This window comes from Choristoneura fumiferana, chromosome 2 (assembly GCF_025370935.1).
Source record: "Choristoneura fumiferana chromosome 2, NRCan_CFum_1, whole genome shotgun sequence".
NCBI classification, from domain to species: Eukaryota; Metazoa; Arthropoda; class Insecta; order Lepidoptera; family Tortricidae; genus Choristoneura; species Choristoneura fumiferana.
This window is the reverse complement of record NC_133473.1, coordinates 18383658-18408710: the sequence shown is the minus strand read 5'-3', so window position 1 is coordinate 18408710 and position 25053 is coordinate 18383658. Positions and strand designations below refer to the sequence as shown.

The 25053-nt window shown below is 36.2% G+C and overlaps 1 protein-coding gene across 1 annotated transcript in view; it reads right to left on the bottom strand.

Annotated features, from left to right (window-relative positions):
- The window catches only part of LOC141445310 (protein turtle-like), a 232403-nt gene that overhangs the window by 126956 nt on the left and 80394 nt on the right, over positions 1 to 25053 (bottom strand). The window contains exon 2 of the mRNA XM_074111105.1: positions 17046 to 17219. Coding sequence (XP_073967206.1) covers positions 17046 to 17118 — 73 coding nt within the window. The 5' untranslated portion in view covers positions 17119 to 17219. The remainder of the gene's footprint in view (positions 1 to 17045; positions 17220 to 25053) is intronic.

Below are 25053 nucleotides of genomic sequence, written 5' to 3'. Positions count from 1 at the left end.
CGCTAGTAATTGTTTCCTACCTACCTAACGATAATTTTACGATAAGATCTTTTTACTGCATCTGATTTTATTGACTGTACTTGCATTTTAATCCAAACTACATATCGATGGTCTAGAAGATAAATGTGTGTGCTAAGTGCAAAATTGTAATAATAATACGATTATAATATAATAATTGATTTAAATAATAAGCATGCTCTCCGGTTTGCTCTAGTCAAAATAAAAATCAAAATTTCTGCATTCAATTTGTGCAAGGTCCCGAATTGTTACCACCATCTTGCTCGCTAATCCTGCAGTACTTGCACTGTAAACAGCCGGATGTTACTGGCACTTGAGGTAAGATCTTCTTAGGCCTCTATGGCACGTGCAATTAGGTATTGCAGTGTCTATGGGCGGTGGTGATCTCTTACCATCAGGAGACCCCCTTGCTCGATTTCCATCCAGTCGAGTAAAAAAAAACAGAAAATACAAACTGAGACATGGATGCACAGAAAAACCAGAAAAGAGACCAGCGCTGGGAATCGAACCCAGGTCCTCAGCAATCCGTGCTGCGTGCTATAACCCCTACACCACCGCTGGACAGGAATCTAGACACGATTTTTTCCTATGCATACATATCTCAGGTTGCTTATTTCTACTACGCTACTTATGCAGCAGCACTAGCTACATCTATGTTCCGCTCTCATCGAACACTCTCGGAACCAACCGCTCACCCAGACAAGAGATGTCACTACTAAGCAATCAAATTATGATTGAATTATGATTGGAATACCCGTAAAAGTAACAAATTTGGAGTTGAAATAAAAAATACAAAAATACTCCTAAAAACCAATCATAAAAAAACAGCACATTGGTCTTATAGACCATCGACATTTCCACTAAATTTCATATCAATTTCAAATATTAAATTAGGTAAAATTTGACTTGCAAGATTTAAAGACGATTTACATACTGATATACGAACATAACAAGTTTAATTAAAGCTTATTACAATCATTCATGTAACACTGTGCATTGTAATTAAAACTTACAAAAAAAAAACACTTTCAACCGACGCAGCGTTATCAAATAAAACTTATTACACACTAGCGTAATAAATAACGTTGTATATCCGACAAAGATCACGCACCTTTTTACCGCTCGCCGAGGCAAGTGCCTCTTTTTCATGCAAAATACGAGTACATATAGAATAGCACACGCAACGCCTAGCGCCGATTTATTTTGAAAAGGAACAATGAGGGACAATAAAAAAGTGGGGTACGTGTGAACGCGGGTTTATATCGACCATCAGATACAAGGTACAAGGCCTCACTCATTTATCGTCACGTCATTTGGAAACAAAATATTTTAAACGATACTTTTTTAAATGTTGGGAAACATAAATCATGTTTTATTCACACGGTCACGATATGGCTTTACGTACTCACGATAAACACCTACTCATTCGTAGTTCTGTTTACATTTTGGTATTAGAGCCCTCACGTGACATTGAGTATCGATATGTAGATTTTTTTGATGTACTCACACACACAAACATCAGGCCTGTATTTCCAAATGGGGTAGGCAAAGCACACGAAAAAATACCGCTTCGGAGCCACTTTTAGCAATTTTAGGTTTTAAGTTTGACAAAAACGGTTTTAGATGTAGGTACTGTTTCGGTAAATTTATGTCCTTTCAATTGTTCAAAGGTTAACTGGAAGAGATCCCTTTAAGGGATAATTTTGCCTTTATACTTTGTACTTTGCTATATAAACTGTTCTTTTCATATGTTTTAAGTACAATAAAGAGTTAAACAATACAATACAATGCGTGGCCATTGAAGAGCTCTGACAGTCATCGATTTTAAAACAAGCAAAATCTTAGCATTTGTGTGCTATTTTTGGTTTTTAATAGATCTAAGATTTGGTTTTAATTGCTTTTTCAAAAGCAAAATGCAAATTTTGAAAGAAAAAGTACAAAAATGTGAAGAGAGTAGGTAGGTACCCTATATCAAACAAAAGTAACATATACAAAACATAACAAACATATACAAAATCTTTAGGCTATTTCGCTTCTGTTACTAAGCAAAATACGACAACGAATATAATGCAGTTACCCATCATTGAACACACAAAAAATTAGGAAAAAGGTAGAGGAGGTACTCGTACAATGTTATAATACCTAAGTGACTATGAGTGATCTGAGTAGGTAATCTATATACTATGGAAACATTAACATAAACAGAAAAAACGGACAGAGCTGAGCAAGTACCGCTATAAGCAAGTATTACAGTGTCACTCAAGTTAATCCAACGAACATTTGACAAATTCCTTCATCAAACGCTTCTATAAAATGTTTGAAATTTAACTATAACAAAGGCATTCTCTAGAATGTCATTCTTGATTAAACTATAATATAAGTTGTATAAGCAGGTTTGTAATGCTTTGAAGTAGAACACCATCAAACTGCTTGCGGCTTAAAAACTTCACTAGTATGTTACAGAGTCGACTAACAAAGACGATGCTTTGACACCAATAATGTTTCGAATTCCTCAGAGTAATGCGACTACACTTGTACAACGTTTGGTAAATATATACGTCTAACAAACGGCATGTACCTACTCGTCCTTTTTTTTGTGTACTATCAGTCGCATTATATTTTAATTCAAAACTACTGTTACCTATATATACTTTATGATTTAACTTTAAAAAAAAATTATAATATCTTGCCGAATGAAGATCTTGTCACAAATTTTGTGAGAAAAGTATATGAAATAGCTCTTAGTGATGAAATAGACTAAGAGCTAATGAAATATAAAAAAGTAGCGAAGACTATAATAATAAAAAAAAATAAAAATCATTTATTAAACGATATTTAGTTTCCCTTAGATTAATGTTTGCGAGCGGGGACCAATAACACCATAGTTTCTCCAAATGTGACTATACCGGCTGACAGATATAAACTAAAATTATTTATTTTGATTTTTATTTATATTAAATATAAGTATGATTGGTTATTTAGTCTTTTTTATTTTTTATTTCAACTGAAAAATTTGTTACTTTTACGGTCATCCCGTAAAACCATATCGAAAATACAAACTGAGATATGAATGCACAGAAAGACCAGAAAAAAAGACTATCGCTGGGAATCGAACCCAGGTCCTCAGCATTCCGTGCTGCGTGCCATACTCCTACACACTACCACTGTACAGGAGTACAGACACGAATTTCTCCTATTTATCTGTGCATCCATGTCTCAGTTTGTATTTTCAATTAAATATAAGTACATGACATGACACACTCAACAGGAATTTTAACCTACACAAATGTATAAATATGTTTTTTTAAATAATTTACGTGATTAAAAATGCAAACTCAATCAAAATTTCGAAGTTGGACAATTTTTTCTGTATCGTCATAGGATAAACTACCTAGCCATTTTCTGATAATTGTTTCTGCCAGCCAGTTTCTGATAAAAATGACTATGAAATAGTAAAAACAACAGAGACAAAAGAGGACAGTATCTTTTTAAGTTTCTGTTAAAGAAAGATCTGAAACCATGCACACTTTATTCATGAACAAAAATCTAAACTTTTTAAACATATCATTTACGAAATAAATGTTAAGTCCCACGGCACAATGGTAAATTTCTCATTTCAGATGTTAGTTTGAAAGAGGTTGCGTTGCAATAACTTCTAAGTGCATCTAAAAAGCATTAAACTCTGGTCGTTGGCAGTAAACCGCACGATACGAACTGATTTCATAAAAATATTTATGTCTCTGAATGAAACTTATACTAAAACTATAAACTTGGTTATTTGTAACCCACCTCGGACTTTAGTAGGTAAAGTTTCAGATTTTATAGCACCCAGAGACGGTAGAATAAATGTGGTATCTCTGCTTCATGTTAAAGATGTAAAAAAACTATAATAGAACTTTTATATTGAAGTGCTACTTCTCGCTGCAGAATAAAAATGTTCACAATCTATACGAAAAACAACACACTTTACTTTAATAGCATAGATACTTAGTTTTTTTACATACATAAACTAGTGATTCAGTGTGATGTCATCATCATCAGCTGAAAGACGTCCACTGTTGAACAAAGGCCTCCCGCTCAGAACGTCACAATGAACGACAACTTGCCACGTGCATCCATCGATTACCTATGACTAAATGTTTTAAACACCCTTTCACCAAATAAGGGTAAGACTAATATTATTTTAAGCTCTATAGTGACTTAAAAAAATCATGAGTTTGAACCGTTTCATTATCATATCTCATTCAATTTTTCAAGGATAATGCTGCTATATTCGAAGAAACTTTATTAAACACACGCTGGACTGGCTAGAAAGCAGTAAGAACACGAATGCAAATTCGGCTTCAAAGATTACAGCTCCATAAAATGCGAGTCTGCTAACTTGAAGGGACTTAGCGTTTTAAGTCGGCAAAAGAAAAATGAGTTCGTTCATTCATTTCACTTAGCAGCCCGAAACTAAGTAGTACTTACATTCAACACTTACTGCAAAAATGGGTTGAAGCAATCACGCTAATGAAAGCAAGCCATGCTGCCGCCTAGTGAATTTTCAATGGATATTTTTCAACGAGCACGGTACATTGTGAGTTGGCCAACTGCAATAATATGCATTTCTTGCTTATTTTAAAAGTTCTGTGCCTAAGAAAAAGTTGATGAATCTGTGCGTTACTTCGTCACCTTTATTGTCCCAAGATGATTAATAGTTACTTGGTATTTTATATCCGGAATTTGTCTCTTACTTTGCTGGTTATTTTATCTTCTTCTTTAATTTAAGAGCTATGCTCTTGTCGGTGGAGTAATCGCCACTCCGCGCGGTCTTTGGGCAGCTGTTAGACTTCCTGATACGACAAGACACCCACCCTTTCCTTCACCTGGTTAAAATACGTCAATCTTGGTCTTCCTCTACCTCGTTTTCCTTCTATACCTGAGGTTATTTTAAGTATACCTGAGTTTAATTTGCAATTCATACAAAATATTTTGAACAAAATAATATACCTAAATGATATATGGACGAACTGCAACAAATACTGCTCATTACTCATTTACCGATTCCGTTTCCTTCCTTGAAAACTATCTATGGAGGTACTGAAAAAATAAAAAAACTAATTTACGTAACAAAATTATTAAAAATCTGATGTTACTGAAACAAGTGCGATTGGACAATATTAAGTACTAAAGTATGACACTTTTTATTGTTTTCAAAAGTGACCAGATATAGCTTTGTAACACTTGTAGCTTTTGTAGTGTATGGGGCAGATAAGAGGCCAATGGAGGCCACAGTGAGCGATAGCAAATTCATACGTATTTTATCTAATAGTACCCAATAGCTTTCCGTTTATAAGTAGCAAATACTCAACGTTCAATCCGTGCGTGTGTGCCACTTAACTTACACCATACAATCTAAGCTAAGCACACATAAGTAGCGTTAGCGAAGTTAAATGGTAATTTTTCAATTGCTGAGTACTTGAGTAGAGTGCGCTTAAATAGAATTGAAACGGAGCGGGATTGTGCAATATTAATTAGGTACTAAAGATTTCTCTTTATGTATTTGTTGCGGGCCACGTCGCTCGAAAGCACAACTCGTGGTGCAGGAAGACCTTGAGGTGGACGGGTGACCGAGAGGACGTCCACAGATGAGATGGAAGGATGACATCAAGAGAATAGCCGGGTCAAACTGGATGCAGGTAGCACAGAACAGAGAGAAGTGGAGAAAGCTGAAGGAGGCCTACACCAAAATGGCTAAGAAGAAGGAGAGAAGGAAAATCCATGTTACCTTTTACGTTAAAGAGGAGGCAAAGAAACACGTGAGTCACGTCACACAATACTAGAAAATCACGGGTGCGGTGCGTGGCCGAATAATGATGATGATGACTAAAAAATGCACATTTCGAGAAATAGTTCACTTTTTAGTCTGTCTTGTTTCGCCCGAATAAACAGAGACGGCATTACATATATCTGCCCCATAAAATTTATCAGTGAGTGGTAAAATAGGCCCATGGCCATTTTATCTCGCAAAAGTGTAAAGTTCCTAAGGGACGGGAAGTTGCCAGTATTAGCGAGGAACAAAATAAGTTCTAACAGTACAATGCTCGTGTACAAACACGGTATCGGACAACATAACTTTACGTGGATAGTTTTTCCGGTCAGGAAAAGTTCCAGCCATGTTACGTGGCAAGCACGGCATTAGATAGTAAAGAGGTGTTTGTTGGCTTTTATAAATTGGAGACGTAACCAAAACCAGTATTATTTTTATAGATGTTTGGTACTCGTATCTTAACGTGTCAAAACTGTGGACATGAAAGGAATGTCAAAATGAATCTGAAAGTTTTCCAGATTTTTTTATGCTTTCGATATTCAATGTACCGCGTTAAAGGCATGACTAAATATATCATGGGACACTTGACGCCAATTGACCTAGTCCCAAACTAAGCAAAGCTGTTACTATGGATACTAGGTAACGGATAAACATAGGTACTTATGTAGATAAATTCATACTTAAATACATATATTAAACATCCAAGACCCGGGAAGAAACATTCGTCTTATTCATACAAATATCTGCCCCGGCGGAACCGAACCCGGGACCATGCTTCGTAGTCAGGTTCTCTAACCACTTGACCATCCGGTCGTATACATTTATCTCTTGTCCGGGTGAGCGATTAGTTCCAATGGAATGCTGAAAGTTTCTAGATGAGGGCTACAGCATAGATGTCACTAGTGTCGCTGCTTAAGTGACTAAATAAGAAAAAAACAAGCTGGAATATATGGTGCATAGGAGAAATTCGTGTCTGTACTCCTGTCCAGTGGTGGTGTAGCGGTATAGCACGCGACACGGAATGCCGAGGACCTGGGTTCGATTCCCAGCGCTGATCTGAAAGCGAGCAGGAATGTTAGGTAGAATCGTGACCTTACAGCACGCGAGCCGAGCGAGCGAAGCGAGCGTGCCGCGGCAGCGGCCGGCGAAGCGCCAGGACTGAACATATTTTTCAACTAATACTAATATAATATAAATAATTAACGATATAAGTAAATCTTATTTTGACTTACCGTTATGAAAAAAAACATTATGAGTTGAGATGTGTTCTTAGTACTTAATGACATTATGAGTAAAAAAAAATATGAACACTGTTCCGATGTTAGTAATAAAAATTTATGAACAAAAAAGTATGAGGAACAAAATTATGAAGAGTGTTATTATGAACACAAAATGGGTAGTAAAATAAAAAATAGGAATGAGAATTTTATGAGAGTCAATATGGACCCCCCTCAGCGCCTTCAGAGTTTTCGAACTTTCACAGCCGAAATTAAAACAGCTGTCTCATAGTTTGTGACCGCATATTATTATAACCTCGTAAAGGCTCACAACGCAAATATGAGCCTTATGGCTGTTAATTAAATGCCTACCTGCGGAGATTGCCTCTCGTATTTACGGCACAACCTTCTGGGTGATTTATTGATTTTGTTCACGCCTCACGTAATTTAATAACAGTCGGTTTACGAATATCCTTTATTTGGGCCGCACTTGCAACGCTGAGTTTGAACAGATGCCTTAATGAAAATTATAGTTGGAACGGTTTTAAATTATTCACATCATTTTATTTTATATTATTTATTATATTCTACATAATTTGCGTACCACCACTAGGCAAAGGTCTCTCCTCTTGACTGTAACTAGAGCTACTTCAGCCACTGACTCCGTTCCGCATCCAGATCGGACGTCTTACCATCTCCTCCTCCGGCCTTCCTTGTCATCGGTGATCAGATCACGTGGCTGAGTTCCTACGTCTATCTTTGTGGTTACATCCGGCGCACGCGTTCAACAGTATCAGATTTATTTTTAACGGAATATTTTACCACGATATCTCACATTATGGTAGAAGTAACTGCAGCGAAATATTAGGAGCACAACATTAAATTAAAAATCTTTTACATACTTAATTCGGGTCGCTGACCCAGCGCGGCAAGTTCAGAGCGGTAGTTCTGTATAAAAAATAGTAATCTTATAACATCCCTTGTAACCTCTTATTTTGTGAATCAGTCAAGATAGGATTAAAGATGAATAGATCAAAAACTAAGATCATGACAGACATTCTTGAGGCGAGAAATCAACAGCTACCTGTAGACACAGTCGATCACTACATCTATTTGGGTCACAAGATTACTCTTGGGATGGAGGACCAGGTCGCAGAGGTGGATAGAAGGATTTCCCAGGCATGGGCAGCCTTTGGAGCGAACAGCTCAATCCTGCGCTCAAAAAAAATCTCACAATACTTGAAGACCAAAGTATTCAACCAGTGTGTCCTGCCGGTTTTCACTTATGGTATGGAGACAACGACCTTGACCGAAAATTCTGCTGAGAAACTTCGGGTTGCACAGAGGGCAATGGAGAGGCTAATGCTTGGCATAACTCTGATGCATCGGAAAAGAAAGCAGTGGATCAGGCAAAAGACGAAAGTCGTAGATGTGGTGGAGGAGGTTGAGCGCCGGAAGTGGAGATGGGCAGGACACATAGCCAGAATGGATCACTGCCGCTGGGTGTGAAAAATACTGGAGTGGAGACCACATGCCAACACCCGCGGTAGAGGAAGAGCTCCTAAGACATGGACGGATGACATCCGGCAGCAAGCCGGCATTAACTGGATGAAGGTGGCAGGGGACAGACAGACGTGGAAACGTGAAAAGGAGGCCTACGTTCGAAGATGGACGCAATAGGGGCTGCTATAGAGATAGATAGAACCTCTTATTTTAATTGACAAATAACATAATAATGAAATAAATTAAATACATAGAAAGCTGAACTTTGCCCAGCTATTTAGCGGCATTTAGATTGAGTTAGTATTTTCATTTCGCGTTTTTGCCAAACGTAAAGGGTTTAATTTAGTTGAAACTATTTGGAAAGGCTTATTCATTAAGTTGAACAAGTCCTACAAATTCTAAATTAAATTAAAAGCCTGGAGTTTGTTATTATTTCGTTTCGGTCGGTATTTATGCTTTTATTTGATGTAATATTGGAATATTGGTCCACGAAATTAAATAGTTACCAAAGCCAGGTTTTGAGTTGTTAACTAGTTTTTGGTTCAGCGCGTAAAAAATTTAAGAGCGTTTTTACCTGCTGAGCTGGCAACGTTGCATTTTAGTTAGTTTTTCTCGATTATTCCATAAACATTGAATGAAAATTAAAAATGCGGTCCAATAGAACTGTTCTTAATATATAAGTTAATGTGTCTACCTACTCCAATAATTATTCATGATAGACTTTTATTTTCTTTAAAAACGAACAAATGTTTATTAACGGTTTTTAACGAAAATAAAAGTCTATCACGCATAATTATTGGAGTAGACACATTAACTTATGTATTAAGAACAGTTCTATTAGACCACATTTTTTATTTTCATTCAATTGTAATGGAATTATCGAGAAAAACTAACAAAAATGGAACGTTGCCAGCTCAGCGGGTATAAACGCTCTGAACCATTTTGGAAGTTAGAGTTCACAGAGGTACTAGTTCGTTTATTTACGTTGTCGATGGGATGCATGCAACGAGGGTTTCTTGACAGATAACATATCGCTAGATGGTGTAGTATCAAAGAGGTCAGTTTACAGCCTTGCTTGCGATTGGCTCATTTAGGTATTTAAAAAAGTCATAAACCTGAAACAATTAATGTCAAAGTTGTTAAACGAACCTCACGATATTAGCACCAATATACTTCATTGTTAGGGATCCGGAGCCAAAATGGCAAAAACGGAACCCTTATAGTTTTGCCATGTCTGTCTGTCTGTCCGTGCGTCCGCGGCTTCAGGGACTATCAATGCTAGAAAGCTGTTATTTTGCACGAATATATATTATTATGTAAACTATTCCGACAAAATGGTAAAATAAAAAAATTAAAAAAAAAATTTTTTAGGGTATGATGACTATAAAAATATTTTTTACCTACTCACATAAACAAAAAACCAATCACGCAACGACCGGATGGCCAAGTGGTTACAGAACGTGTCTACGAAAAGCTTGAGATCCCGGGTTCGATTCCCGGCCGGGGCAGATATTTTTATGAATAATACGAATGTTTGTTCTCGGGTCTTTCATGTTTAATATGTATTTAAGTCTTGGATGTTTAATATGTATAAGTATGTTTATCCGTTGCCTAGTATCCATAGTAGCTTTGCTTAGTTTGGGACTACATCAATTGATGTCAAGTGTCCCAAGCTATTTATTTTTATTATTATCAAAACCCGTGAAACCCTGTCAAAATTTAATTAACTTCACCTCGTAATCATCAGTATCAAATAACAAAAACAACTCTTCAATAATCGGAATCCCTTCACCTTTCCGTAAATATTCAGGCAACGAACGCTTGGCGTACGTTTGCGTAACAAAACCTTTTTCGTGTAGGCTTCTGACGTATCAGATAACAGTAGAATAAGATCTGTTTTTTCCGGACATCCGATTCGGCTCTCTACGTTTCCTTTGGCTCGTGACACGTACTTATCTATCCCGCTATCGAGGCCCGGGATTCGCAATGGAGAAATTTGATTAATTTAGCGCAACGGCTGGGTGTTTATTTAGGGATGTAGTGCACGGATTATGGGCAATCCTACTAATAATAATAAATGAGGAAGTTTGTAAGGATTTCTGCTAATCAACCAAATTTGGTTGGAGACAGTGTAAGTCCCAGGAAAGGATATAAAGTCGTCCCGGTTGGTCGACGCTTCTGGGGACCCAAGAGCTGGTGCGTACTTATCCCAGCGGATCTCACTTGCGGTCCAAAGGGGTAATGCGGCCAGCGTCATGGGAACCCTGCCACAGGCAGATCTTTTAGACGGGGTATTCTTTTTATAATTTTCATTGTTATAGTTTGTTAAGCTATCTTAGATTAGTTCTTTTTTATGTATGTAAACTCATAATTGTACAAAATAATGTAAATTACTTCCTTCACCGCAAAGCTCGTGGTAAATTTCAAATGTAATTCCGCACATGAATTTCGAAAAACTCAGAGGTGCAAGCTGGGGTTTGAACCCACGACCTCTGCTTGAGAGGCGATAGGTCAAACCACTAGGCCACCACGGCTTCGTGCTTCAATGGTGCGTGTGAAGTTACCAATCCGCACTGGGCCCACGTGGGAACTATGGCCCAAGCCCTCTTGTTCTGAGAGGAGTCCTGTGCCCAGCAGTGGGACGTATATAGGCTGGGATGATGATGATGAATGTAAATAACTTACTTACCCAAATAAATAGAATATTTATTATCATAAAAAAACCATAGTTCCTGCGGAAAAGCTTTACGATGTGTTATTTTATTTTTGATTTCTAGTTTTTAAGAAACATTATGCAGACAAATGAAGTTACTGTGTCTAAGATCCCAGTACCCTAAATCTTACCGTTTAAAAGGTAATCAGAAATTAGTATTAATAATTATTATGCAAGGAAAATAGTGTAAAATGTTTTTCATGTATCGAATGACACTGTCTTGGGCAACAACTAGTATTATAAATGTGAAAGTTTTTGTGTGTTTGATTATTCTTTTACGCTAAAATAGCGGGACACTAGGCAAGTAAAAACCGTGTCCAAGCTGGTCAAAATCAGCCGTTTGAGTACCTACTAACTCAAATAGCGCATACACTGAAAATGAGGTATAATATTGATACTTGGAAATGACAAGACTACCTATTTCTCAAGTTAAATTGTTAATGGAGTTAGTAGTTGATAACAGGCTATTAAGCTATTGAACGTTATTTGTTAGTTATTGCGAACGCGGCATGTAAATGTCGTATTATAAACCATGTTATAAGTTTTAATACTCGGGGCGTAGTAAAAAGAAAAAGTTTCCTAATGTAACTAAATTATTACCCCCGATACAAACCCTCCCCCGAGTTTTATAAATTTGACGCTAATGTTTATTTATCTGTCTGCCTATGGGATCGTAGCTCTCAAACTGATAGACCGATTTAGACGCGGTTTTTTTAGGTGCAAGGTTCTTAGATTATGTTTGATAAAAATTGGTTTTGCCGGTTTTGAGATATTGAACTTTCAAAGGACAATATCGAGGGTTTTTCAACTGTTTTAAATTGAAAGGTTATAATAAAATAATTAAAGTTAATAAAATATTATTACTCAGGGCGTAGTACTCAGAAAATGTTTCGTAATGTAACTACAATTTAAAGTCGTTTATTCACCGAGGGGACTAAAGCACAGATTACAATCGAGTGTGCATTTAAGACCCGAGGCGATGTCGAGGGCCGTAAACCACATGAGTTTAGTAATCTGCACTTACCTGCAAGTGTTATATACCTAGTGCTATCAGCTCCTAAGTACAAAAGTTTTTTTTATAATTTCCCGGCAAAACAAGTACCTACCTAAGCCCAGGTACAAAATGTGGAAACGCCCCGATTCGCAGGTTCCTTGGGGATAAAAAGTAGCCTTCGAGTTATTCTTGACGTCCTGCAGGGCTACTACGAAACTCGAAACTCGAAGTTCGTGTCTTGCGGTCCCTCTGACACTTACTGTTTTAGTACGAGAGCGAGAGGGACAAGTGCACACATGCCAAATTAGAAACAGTTTTTCTATACTATCAATCCCTAAACTAAAATGCGGATGGACAACCAAGGCAAAACTAAAGATTTCTGCAATTTGGCTTAACGTCACCATTATCATCATACGAGTATTAGCCGTATGACGTCTGTTGGACATAGGCCTCCTGTTGCTTTGGTTTTGGAAGCGGCCTGTATACGCCATGAACTCGCCGCTTTGACCAGGTCATCCGTCTCATTGGTGGACGTCCTATGCTGTATTTTCTAATCCGCGGAGCCGCGCGGTTTCGCCTACAGAACTCTAAAAATCCCCCCTTAGCAGTTATATGATTATAGCAATAAACTAATCAACTTATAGCGAGGGCGTGGCTTCATTCCGTAAAGTTCATAGGCCCTCGTGTGCCGTGTAATGATGGATCGGTGATATAACGTTCAACACATTAATAATAGTTTATATATACGTCGAACCCAATACGTGAATTAAGTGTAAAAATACGGAACCTATACTTTAAGGATCGATTTGAGGCAAACGTCGTTAATAGGTTACTGACTTGCATTGTTTTTGGTGGTTTTGTTTTTCTTTTTGGTGCTCGTTTCAGTAAATAAAAAATATATAAATATTACGTTTAGATTTGGTTCTAATATAAAAGAGACATGATTAAAAAATACAATAAGCTTTTTTTTCTGAGTGTACTTTTTGTTCACTGTTTTTGCATTGTCATCCAACTTATAGACCTAATATTGTATACCAAATTTTAAGTCAATCTGATAACTGGGTGCGAGTCAAAATAAACTTGCAAGATTTAACCCAACAAATACAACAACCAGCGGTATCCAGCTGACAGTTCACACACATTGAGGGAATTAAAACAATTGATATACTCATAATAATTTTGAATGTAAGCAATCTAACTTGAGAACAAGAATGTTAGCGTACATGAACGAAGAGGTGGATTAAGAGCATTTATACCTGCTGAGCTGGCAATTTTGCAATTTTGTTAGTTTTTCTTGATTATTCCATAAAAATGTAATGAAAATTAAAAATGTTTTCTGTTAGAACACTTCTTAATATATAAGTTAATGTGTCTACTCCAATAATTATTCGGGTGTACTGCCTTTTAGGCGAAATATGTTTCGTCAAATTTCACTTAGCAACCAAACTTTCGCCAAAGTTTCATTTGGCAAACTAATCGTTGGCATAACTTTACTACGCATTTTCTTATTTCGCAACATTTTTATTGCAAAATTTTACTTCATAACACTTTTATGTGGCAAATAATCATGTCGCAAATGATTGGCTTAGGCAAATAACAAATTGTCAAATAACATTTGGCAAATTTGATTTGTGCGAGCGAGCGAAGCGAGCGAGCAAGACGGTTCAGAGCAGAAACGATTTGGATAGTTTAGGTTCAGAAGGCTAAGGCGGGAGCGAAGCGGAGCGTAGCTCCCGCCTTAGCCTTCGATGTTAGGTTTTTTTATAGCAGCCAGGATAACTGCCACTAGGAAAGTAGGTTGGATGCCATTCGATAATAATATGTTGCTAAATTAACGTATGCCAATCAATATATTTGACGAAAACATAAATGACATCTTAAAAAAAAACCAGGTAATAATTTTAATAATATACTTTATTGAAAGACAGTGACAATTATTCTGATTAGGTACATCTTTCTTCTAGTTATTGCGTATAATAAGGTTTGTTTTCTATTCAGTTAATATTTTTTCTACCTACCGATGTTTATAAACAGTAAAACCCACCCTATCATTTTTCGTTGTATAAAGTGTTTTGCTTTTATTCAGTCAATATTTTATACCTTCCCATGTTTTAAACAGTAAGCTACCCTATCTAGATGTAGGTAGCATTTGTTTAATTTGGTAGCATTCTCTTGCGTGAGCGATTAGATTCGGCTCAAATATTTCCTGCCATTAAACGGAGGGTTGGATCATTTATTAAAACACAAATACCTCGAGGAGCGTATCTATAAGGGAAAAAATACGCAGACAAAATAATACGCGATCTTTAAATATAGTTTTTTATTTCATTTTTTTTTCGTAATAGGTATGGCGTGGAAAACTAGCTTATGTTATTTAGTGGTGATAAGTGTGCACTAACCGTTGACGACCGCAGCTCGAAAGGATTGCATAAGCTTTCTCAACCTAGAGAGCTGAGATAGAAATGATAGAATGCCTCATAAGATGGGCGTCTTATCAAAAGTATCTACTTCTCGTCATAATTGCATAGAAAAATAACTACTTATGTTAAGTACAATGTTTATTTCTTACACGTTGCACATCTGCACACCAATTATCGTGAGATTGTGTGATAGGATCGTTATTTTTTTTAAATTACGTAATCAATTCACTTGGGCACAACTTGGGCAATAAGTATACTTTGTCCGGCTGAAACATTCAAAGGATTATTATTAAATTGCAAATAAAACCCGACAACTTTAGGACACTATTTTTACTTCAGATAAAAAGTTAATCTTATTAGCTTTGAATAAGGACTCCAATTTTACAGCAAACTGCGTAGCTTTAGTACCTAAATAATAAATAAACACTGCCGGGATTACTCTGTCAAACCATTACGCTGGACTCACACTGAAATGTTTTCAGACTTTCCCGCCGAAAGTAAAGTAGGCCTTTAGCTACCCAATTACACGAATGGCTCAAGCTTAAAGATACCTTCCATCTACTACAATAAAGATTACAGTAAGGGGGGGTAAGTATCTACGCTGCATCTAGGGGTCACCTTAGTACTAGGATAAATAAAGTGGTTAAGTTTTTTGCCGCTATTCATTTGTAACGTTTTGTTTGGATTAATATGCGGCCAATTAATATATTAGTGCCAAAATAGGTTAGTTGGCAATACTAATTTGCTTTATTTGGGAAAAATGGTTATATACCTACGAAGGAACATGTTATGAAAATCTTTGTTCTTAATTATATTAATGTAATAATAATTGTTCATTGAGTAACTTGAAGACGCATATTGAAATAAAAGTATCTTAGCTCCTAAATAGGTTATGTACCTGCTAGTGACCATTTCCTTTCGCATAGAAAATAAAATCTAGGTTTAGTTTAAGCAAGACAGTAATTATTTACTTTAACGACAAAAGAAGTGAGATCTAAATGGGTGCCAAGTGCCAAGGTGCCAAGTTCAATGATCAGTCCTGAAATTATTTAATAACAACTTAAAATATCATTTATTTTTATAACTTAGGATAATATATATTGAAGCCTAAGGTCGTACTTGGCTAGTTCTCATATACGAATTATTATTAAGTGCCTACTAAAACAGTCATGGAAGAGACCTATGTTAGATGGCTAGTTTCTACCAGCAAGACAAATTTTCGGAAGAATAAAATAAGAACTTACAGCTTTAAAACTTGCGAAGGCTAATATAATTCGTAAATGAAAACTAGCCAAGTCCGACCTTACGCTTCAATATATTATCCTAAGTTATAAAAATAAATGATATTTTAAGTTGTTATTAAATAATTTCAGGACTAACCATTGAACTTGGCACCTTGGCACTTGGCACTTTGGCACTTGGCACCCATTTAGACTTCATTTGTAGTTAAAGTCAACAATCAAGGCATTTAATATCATAGTATTGAACTTGGCTCTAATTTCACATTTATGTTTTGATGGGATATCATTACTTTTTGTACAGAAATAATTTAATTTAAAAATTATAATAAAATGATAAAAATTAACTAGTTTATGATTTATTCCTTTATATTCACCCAACTACCTATCTGGATGCCAAATTTGAACTTTCTAGGTCACCTGGAACTGGGTTAGAATTTTGATCTAGAGGTGAGTCAGTGATAAAAATGATGATTTTTGGATGTTAATATCTAAATAACCGTTTGAGGTGTGTTAATGAAATTTGGAGCACATAATATGTGTCTCACAAGTCTCAATAAATAAGCCAAATGGACACGTTTATGTCAAATAGTTTTTGAGTTATGAGGAGGTCAAAAGTGGCTCCAAATGGTTCGGGTAAAATTATACACGGTGCTGCTCGCCAGTCTGTTAGCTTAAACTTGGCTTGACACGCTACCGCGTGTCTAGATTGACACACACATATTTAATACATGTTTTTCTAACCAAAATATAGTTCTATCAAAACTGGCATTCCGAAACACACACAAGTTAACCGTGTATAGAGCCATGTTATGTTGTTATGAGGATTAAAGTTTCTATCTATCTATCTAAGTTTGTGCCTCATCGTTTAATCGGCACGTTATTACCTAATACCGCAAGAAAGTTAGCATCTTGTTGAGTCAATTTATTCACAAACCTGGAAAAATCCGCTGATAACTAGTTCGAACCAGTACTAGATCATATGGCCCTTTTACACTACTGCAGCGCACACAGACAATATGAAATGTTTACTTTTAGGTCTGGACTGATGTTTTGTATCTGTACTATATCTAATCTTGATTGTGTTTGTTTGTACCAAAAACTCTTTCATCTATCTACTGAGTACTGACCTGCAATGTTGAAGCTGCCGATGAGCAGCGTCCACAGGGACAGGGCTCTCGCTGAGCTCGGGAACCACTCCATCTTGCCCCGCAAACAGTTTACAAAATAAATATTTTAGACACTTCCCCAAATCCTTGAGATTACATTTTCACAGGGTTTGTTGTTTATTCGTCCTCGCCTCCCTGAAACAACGGAGTCAAATTGATAATTTGCCCGAATTCTTCTTGGCTTGCTTCCCAATTTAAGATCCGAGTCAGGAATAACAGTTGCTGTTTACATTCATAATTGTCGCTTTCAACGATAATTTTACATTTTCTCGATTTTTTTTGGAGAAAATCGGTTTAACAACTAGTTTTATTTATCTCCAGACCGTAGGCTATCGCTTTGCACGAAATACGTTTATTATTTATACCTAAAGACCCCTAACACATTGCAAACTTTTTAACGGTCGATAGTTTATTAGGGCTGGGTTGTTAGTGCGTGCATATAGTTCATTGACAGTTAAGTTTAATAAAGAATCGTGAAGCCTTTGAAGATTATTTATCGTTCGATCCTATTATTGCATGTGTTTGTTTTATAATAATTTTATTAAATCGATACTGATTAAAAACTCGACTAAATTATCGGCCGATAAAAAGTTTGTAAATCTACTGGGGCTCTGAAATTGGAATTTTGTCCAATATAAAGTACTAATTATATAGTAGTACAAGTAATTATAGTATACCTGAATATACAAACTTAAAAAAATAACGAACATACCAGACAGAAATATACACATTTATATTTTTTTATATACTGCAGTATAAAACAAAGTCCTTTACGCAGTCTGTTTTTTGTGCCTATCTCTGTATGTACAACAGCAAAATATAAATACAGTTTTTACCATCAGTTAAATAATTTTCACAGGACGTGTATCTGTAATATACTGTAAGTATAACAAGTGACGTGCCCCGCCTTTGTGCAGAAAAAGAGATGCAAAATGTGCAAAATGTAAAGTACCTAATCGCCTATAAATATCTCTCTTATTCAAATTTGCACTGTAAAGTCGGAAAGGGTTGCCAGTTCATAACATAAAATAAATAAGAATTGTTTTAAATGTTTAATTTTTAAACGATTCCACAGATTGCCGGTTATGTATACTTGGGTATTTATGTAAGTAACTTACTTGTAATTTCTTGACCTTCGTAGTCTAAATTTGAACAACTTAAATATAAAACTTAACTGAGTCTTTCGTTTACCTACACAGTTTCGTTCAAAATTCGGCAAAGGAACTTTAAAAGACGTTTAATATTCAAACACTTTATTAAACGCTATTTCATCAAATAATAATTTTCTAAAAAGTGAACTAAGTCAAAGACACTAAAGTTCTAAAGTGCTTCAGAATAATATTTGTAATTATTAGCTAGTTTATCGGAGCTACGCATTCTCAGGCAAAATCTAAACACTCAAATAAAAGTTAATAGTTTAAGTTATTAATATTATCAAAGCTATTTAAAAGATCTACAAATTTAGCTAATATTTTGTTTTCAACACAAATTAAATACAGTGTCACATTTACCTTTGATTAAGGTTGTACGTTGTTTTACTGACAACATTTTAATCGGATTTCGTTTAAACGACATTTTTTATCATATAATCGTTTCATAGAATAATCAATACGAAAAACACTTCCTTTGAATTGATTTTTGTTACAAATATAATTTTTTGTTTAGATACCAAAGAATAAAAAATCAAATATTCATTATGCTCATATTTTTTAGTTATTATAAAACTTATAACCAAAAAAAACATGCAATTCGTTTTCTGATATGGTCGCAGTTCTAACCTAACCTAACCTACTTTTCTAGTAGCGAGTCGTTTCTGACGAGGTCACTGAACCTAACCTAACCAACTTTTCTGGTAGCGATTTCTAACCTATTCTAATATATTTTATCGAACAAACAATATTTGTTAAACAATAATTGTACAATTTGATAAATTTGATAAATAATAAAGTGAGATTATAAGATTAATTGAATAGTTTTTCTATCATTCAAGTAAATAGTCGTTGAAACAATAATATTCGAAGTAAAATTACAAGGACCAAATATTATATGAAACATTTTCTGCGAAACGAAATTCTACAAAATTTCTGTCTGCGAAAGAAGGGACCCCTTAACCCTTGATTAAGTTTATTATTTTTGTGATAATTAAATAATCATTTAACGCCTATAAATGTCTGGAAAGAATTGATTACCATACTAATAAACAAATGTACTGCAGTACATACACACACACACACGTTTGCACACACACGTATACACACACACGTATACACACACACATACACACACACGTATACACACACACATGTGTAGGATGACGTCAACCTACTGATATAAGAATGAAAGTTTTCGAGTGTGTGCATACGTGTGTGTTTGTTTGTTATACTCTTCACTCTTAAAGGGCTGGACGAGTTTAGCTGAAATTTTGTGTGTAGGTAGATAGCTGAAAAGAACTTGTAGTTGCATGTATTTTTTAACAATACATGAGATGCAGATAATGTCTGAGAATATTGCATTGTAGCAAATGATCATTATCATTATGTATTTTATTACCTATTCTTTTCGCACATCTAAGTTTCACGAAATTTATGTGTGCGAAATTAATTACGCTTCAAATTTATCATGAATTTTACGATGAAGGAAAAAATTCTTAGGGAACCTACACACATCTTACTGGTGTGAGTGCATTTCCCTATCCACACCGAGCCCGCTTGGGAACTACGTCCCAAGCTCTCTCATTTGCAGAGAAAGCCCATGCCCTGCAGTGGGACGTACATAGGCCGAATATTTTCAAACTATAATGCATCTAATTTGATACATGCTATGCTCACATCAACGACACTTCAAAACTACTTCAACTAATTTACGTATAGGCTGACATTTCATTAGATAACATTATTAAAAGAACATCACGGCGGGTCATGATGAAGCGCCTGCGACCATCAATCTTCATATTTCCTAAGCAGAGCCTGTGAGAACAATCCATCTTGCTAAATTGGCGTCTATGTTCTAATCTGGTAAAGGATTTGTTTAGCAAACGTTTTCAAGTTAGGAACTTTGTTGTAGATTGAGCTTAATGAAACTAAGGGCCAAAGTTTGACAATTAACGTTAATGATTAATACTAAAAAGTAAGTGACCGATCGGTGATATTAGTGTTAATGGCCGTTGACCTTGATAGACGACCTTGACTTTGACCTTGATGCATGTTGTAAGTGGACAGTAATTATACAAGGTGTTAAATAAGTAACTGAAAAGTTGTAAGAAGTTTGCTCAGAATAGTCAGTAGAATAAATTTATGCTACACTTCAAAGCAGGTTGTTAGATTTTTTCTGTCAGTGTGTAGCTCTCATTTCCACATAATGCTGCGCTTCAGAATAATCGAAGTTCGTGTCGTTCTGTCCCTCTCACTCTCGTATTAAAATATATAAGCGTCAGCGGGACGGCAAGATACGAAGTTGCAAGTTGCGAGGCATGAAGGAAAAGTAAATAATAAATAAATATATATATATCACACGACGCCTGACACCAAATATACATTCTTTAATACAATACTAAACACTCAAGACTCTAGAACAGACATTCGTATTTTTCATACAAATATCTGCCGCGACTGTTGATCGAACCTGGGACGTCAAGCTTTGTAGTCAAGTTCTCTAACCACATGGCTATACGGCCGATAAAAAGTATAATACCCTAAACAACGAAGGTAAGTAACTACTCCTAATTCATGTTAAAACGAGTTTAGTTGATTTAAAAAATCGGGCAAGTGCGAGTCGGACTCGCGCACCGAGGGTTCCGTACGCATTTATAGGTATATAAACGGGAATCGTGTGTTGAAGATATTTCCCGCTTTTTCCGAGTGATTTAAAACATACAGTGTAAGCAGAGCCCTGCTCCTAAGCAAAACGTACGCAGTGTGGGGTCAGATTATATTGGTGTATGATATTTACAGACACACATAACAAAATCAAGATTTTCAGACTTTTCTAGTTGATTGTGTTATAATAGCTACCTTCACACCAAATTTCAAGTTTCTAGGACAACTGGAAGTACCCTATAGGTTTTCAGTGCACGGCAATTTGTATGGAATCACGTTGTTTAATGACTGTAACTTTTGATTGCGTTGACTTAAGTTTGATTTTTTCAAGGCTTTAAGGGACCGCAGATATGAGTATTCGATATCAATTTCAGCTTGATACCTCCACGCGTTCCTGAGAAAAAGGGTCTTGACAGACGGACGGACGGACGGACAACAAAGAGATCCTATAAGGGGCCCGTTTTTTCCTTTCGAGGTACGAAACCCTAAAATAGAATAAGTACCACATTTCTGAAAACAGTTCAGAACGGTGCGATATAATCAAATAGAACAAAGCTGCAGGGCTACTACGAAACTCGAAACTCGAAGTTCGTGTCGTACGGTCCCTCTCGCTCTCGTATTAAATAGTGTAAGTGTCAGAAGGACCACACGACACGAACTTCGAGTTTCGAGTTTCGTAGTAGCCCTACTGAATCGTGTGCCAGCATTTCATATAGCATTTGAGCATCTGGACGACGTCACGTAACGTTTCGTGGTCCATTTTCGCCGCAGTGGCAAATCATAACATCTCCGTCTGCTCCATTATCTAACCAACTAAGTGGATAGGAGCACCTTAAGTCGTGGGATGGTCTAATTACGAACCGGAAGCGTTTATTATGAGATGGGGGGTGATAATTAATAATCCATTATAAACAGATGAAGACAAGTAGCGTTTTAAGTCAGTGTGTTATTATTGTAAATAGTAGATTGTACGACAAGAGCATAAAACGAGCCATTTTACCCAAGACGTTCATATAGCATGGATAACGTCGAGGGGAAAATGGATTTAATGCTCGAGTTTTACACTGCTTTTCACTTCGATGGCGAGGAAATGAAATAGCAACAGTGAAAACAATTGTTCACTCACTACGTAAATTTTATTTTTCATGCATTACTATATAATTATATATTTTTTTTAGTTTTAGTGATTTATTTTGATTGATTTGATTGATTTTTAGTTTTATATAAATAAAAAATGTATTAAAAAATATAAAGAAACTTCTTTGTTTGTGGCTGTTGACACCTAATTACCTTGGTCTTAGACGAAGATTTTATTTTATGCACTAGTGCATAAAAAGTTATTTTATGTCCCCTAGATCCAGCATAAACACCAACTTTACGAGCATGAGAAGTGAAAAACGTATATCTACAAGTATAACTTAGGAGTTTTACAGTACGATTACTTGGAGTTAACACTTGACAGATGGGCGTGCCTTCAGTCAATTTTCAACTTTGACGTCATACAAATAAAATAGTTTTTACATAATCTGTAAACGTGGGTAGCGGTATACTAAAAATGACTATATTTGTATGACGTCAAAGTTGAAAATTGACCGAAGGCACGCCCATCTGTCAAGTGTAATCTCGAATGAATGAAACTGTAGTTGTTTATAATGTAATTTATTGAATCAGGCGTTGATTTGCGGAGGTCCATATCCATGAACAGCATGCATAGTAGCATGGTGAACGGTTGTGTTGCTCTGAAGATAAGCTCTGGTTGAGTTCAAAACGCGCCAGTGCAGTGTGGTGGTGGCGATAGATGGGTTCGTGTGTTTGTGGGTGTTCTTACTTTGTGAAGGTGGAAGAACTGCACGAACAACATTTTTTTGCATAAACGTGGCTATCATAAAGTCGCGGATGAGCAAAGTAATTGTTTCAGTTCATTATTTATATTTGCCATCAAAAACAAAAATAAGTTACGAAAATCCGTAAAAACAAAAACAAAAATCGGAAAGCAAATCTTTTCGTAGTTCAATAGTGTCCTGAATAAATATTATACTTACACAAAAAAAAAACATTCAGCAAACCCAGTTAAGCTTAGTTAGATATATTTGTGCAATAAATTGCACATATTTTATTTTTAATAACGTTTTTATTATTGTAGTTTGTCTCAGATTAAAAATAAAAGTTATCAAGCATTATAAAACATGATCTACATCTACATAAATGCGCCATATTAGCAAACTCAAAGAAAATAAATGGGTAGGTGTACCCTACATAGCATTTCTTTATCTCAGAACAACAGAACGAAAACAAAATATATTTCCATCGCAAAACATATAACCTTTTAATTTGACCATCCCCAAATAGACTCGAACAACACATTTTTCTCCAACTTCCCGCGAGAGAGCGTCGACACAATCTTTAAAAGTGTGCACTCTAGCCCACGAGACACTCTGCCCATCTCTTATAACTTTCGCCAAAGCATTAGGGTAACGTTAAAAATTCAAGAAAAAGCGGAATCGCAACTGAGGCCCCGGGCTACACTTAGCGGGGAGCCAAAGTGATGTAATGAAAATTCTTAATGACACGCGGGGAACAACGGTAAGGAGGTTTTAGCTAGTTTACTTGTAAACATGGAGCTTTTGCCCCATAACTCGTATCGTTATAATATAGATCAAGATTTATCTTGTGGTAAACAAGAGTTTTCCTTCACCGCACATAGCTCGTGGTAAATTTCAAATGTAATTCCGCACATGAATTTCGTAAAACTCAGAGGTGCGAGCCGGGGAACATCGTGAGGAAACCTGCACAAACCTGCGAAGCAATTCAATGTGCTGAGAAGTTCCCAATCCGCATGCCTGCGTGGGACTATGGCCCAAGCCCTCTGTTCTGAGAGGAGTCCTTGCCCAACAGTGGGAGTATGTAGGCTGGATGATGATGATGAACAAGAGTGTTTTTTAATCTGGAATGTATGTATGAACTTGGTTAAAAAAATTGGTTCAGGTTAGGTTAGTAAGTTAAAAGGAAGAAACGCACAAACTTTCACACTTCAACATCTGCCGGAAGATATCAATGTTGAACAAAGACCTCCCTTTAGCACACCCCAATAAACAATTCGCCACTAGCATCTACTGGTTACCCGCAACTCTCACGATGTCATCAGTCCATCTAGGCTAGGGGAAGGCTTTCACTTTCCGCCCGCAACTTTCGCCACTACTCGAAATCTTTCTCTCCCAACTGTTTATCTGTTCTTTCAAGCAATGTGGCCAACCCATTGCAACTTCAACTTGCATATTCTTCGAGCTTTGCCGGTACTTTAAGTTCACTTAATAATATTGGTAGAATACAAGTGAATTCATGATAATTTTTAATGAGGCATTTGTGCTATTCAAAGGCTAATGAAGCCAATGCTTTGATCTTTGAAAACCAAGTTATAGTTCAAGCATCAATCAAGGCCGAAGGATTAATTCAGATAACACAATCGCTCTTCATCAACTAACTAATTATTCGAATCTTATCCTTTAAGAACAATACATTTTAACCGTATTCTAGACACAGTGCCTCTAATCACGCAAACGCGTAAGCTGAACTTACAAACGAAACAGCCCAAAGAGTGCCTAAAGGTGGGTCCACATTTTTATCTTTTTTTATCAGTGTAACAGTGTGTGGACGCTCACTTTGGTATTGAATTCAACTCATGTAGTATTTTAGGTTGCACACGATCGTGACTCATCAGATTCACTGAATCATATATGTAATTGCTTATCTTTACTTAATAGTGATATTTGCAGGTTATGCTATGCCAGTGATACAATACGCTACAATGATACAAATGAGAACCCACCCTAATACGTCGTACAAAGCTTAATCAAGGTTCATCTCGTAATGGAATAGCATTGTAAATGCCTGTACTGCCATTTTCCCGGCAACATGGAGACAAGATGTAGTGTAATTATCGTGTTCAGACCAATACAAAATGTATCTCAAAACTAGTCTTGATCCGGAGCTTCGCTCGCGAAACCATCAGGTTGGCAGTTGAACTTAAATTCTTGATTTTCTCTGAATTCCCATGGTAATTCTCCAAAATCTTTTCTTATTTACGTTGTAATGTACACAACATGTTGTAATGCACAGTCGAACAAATTGAATCATGACCCAGGGTGGAACCTTGT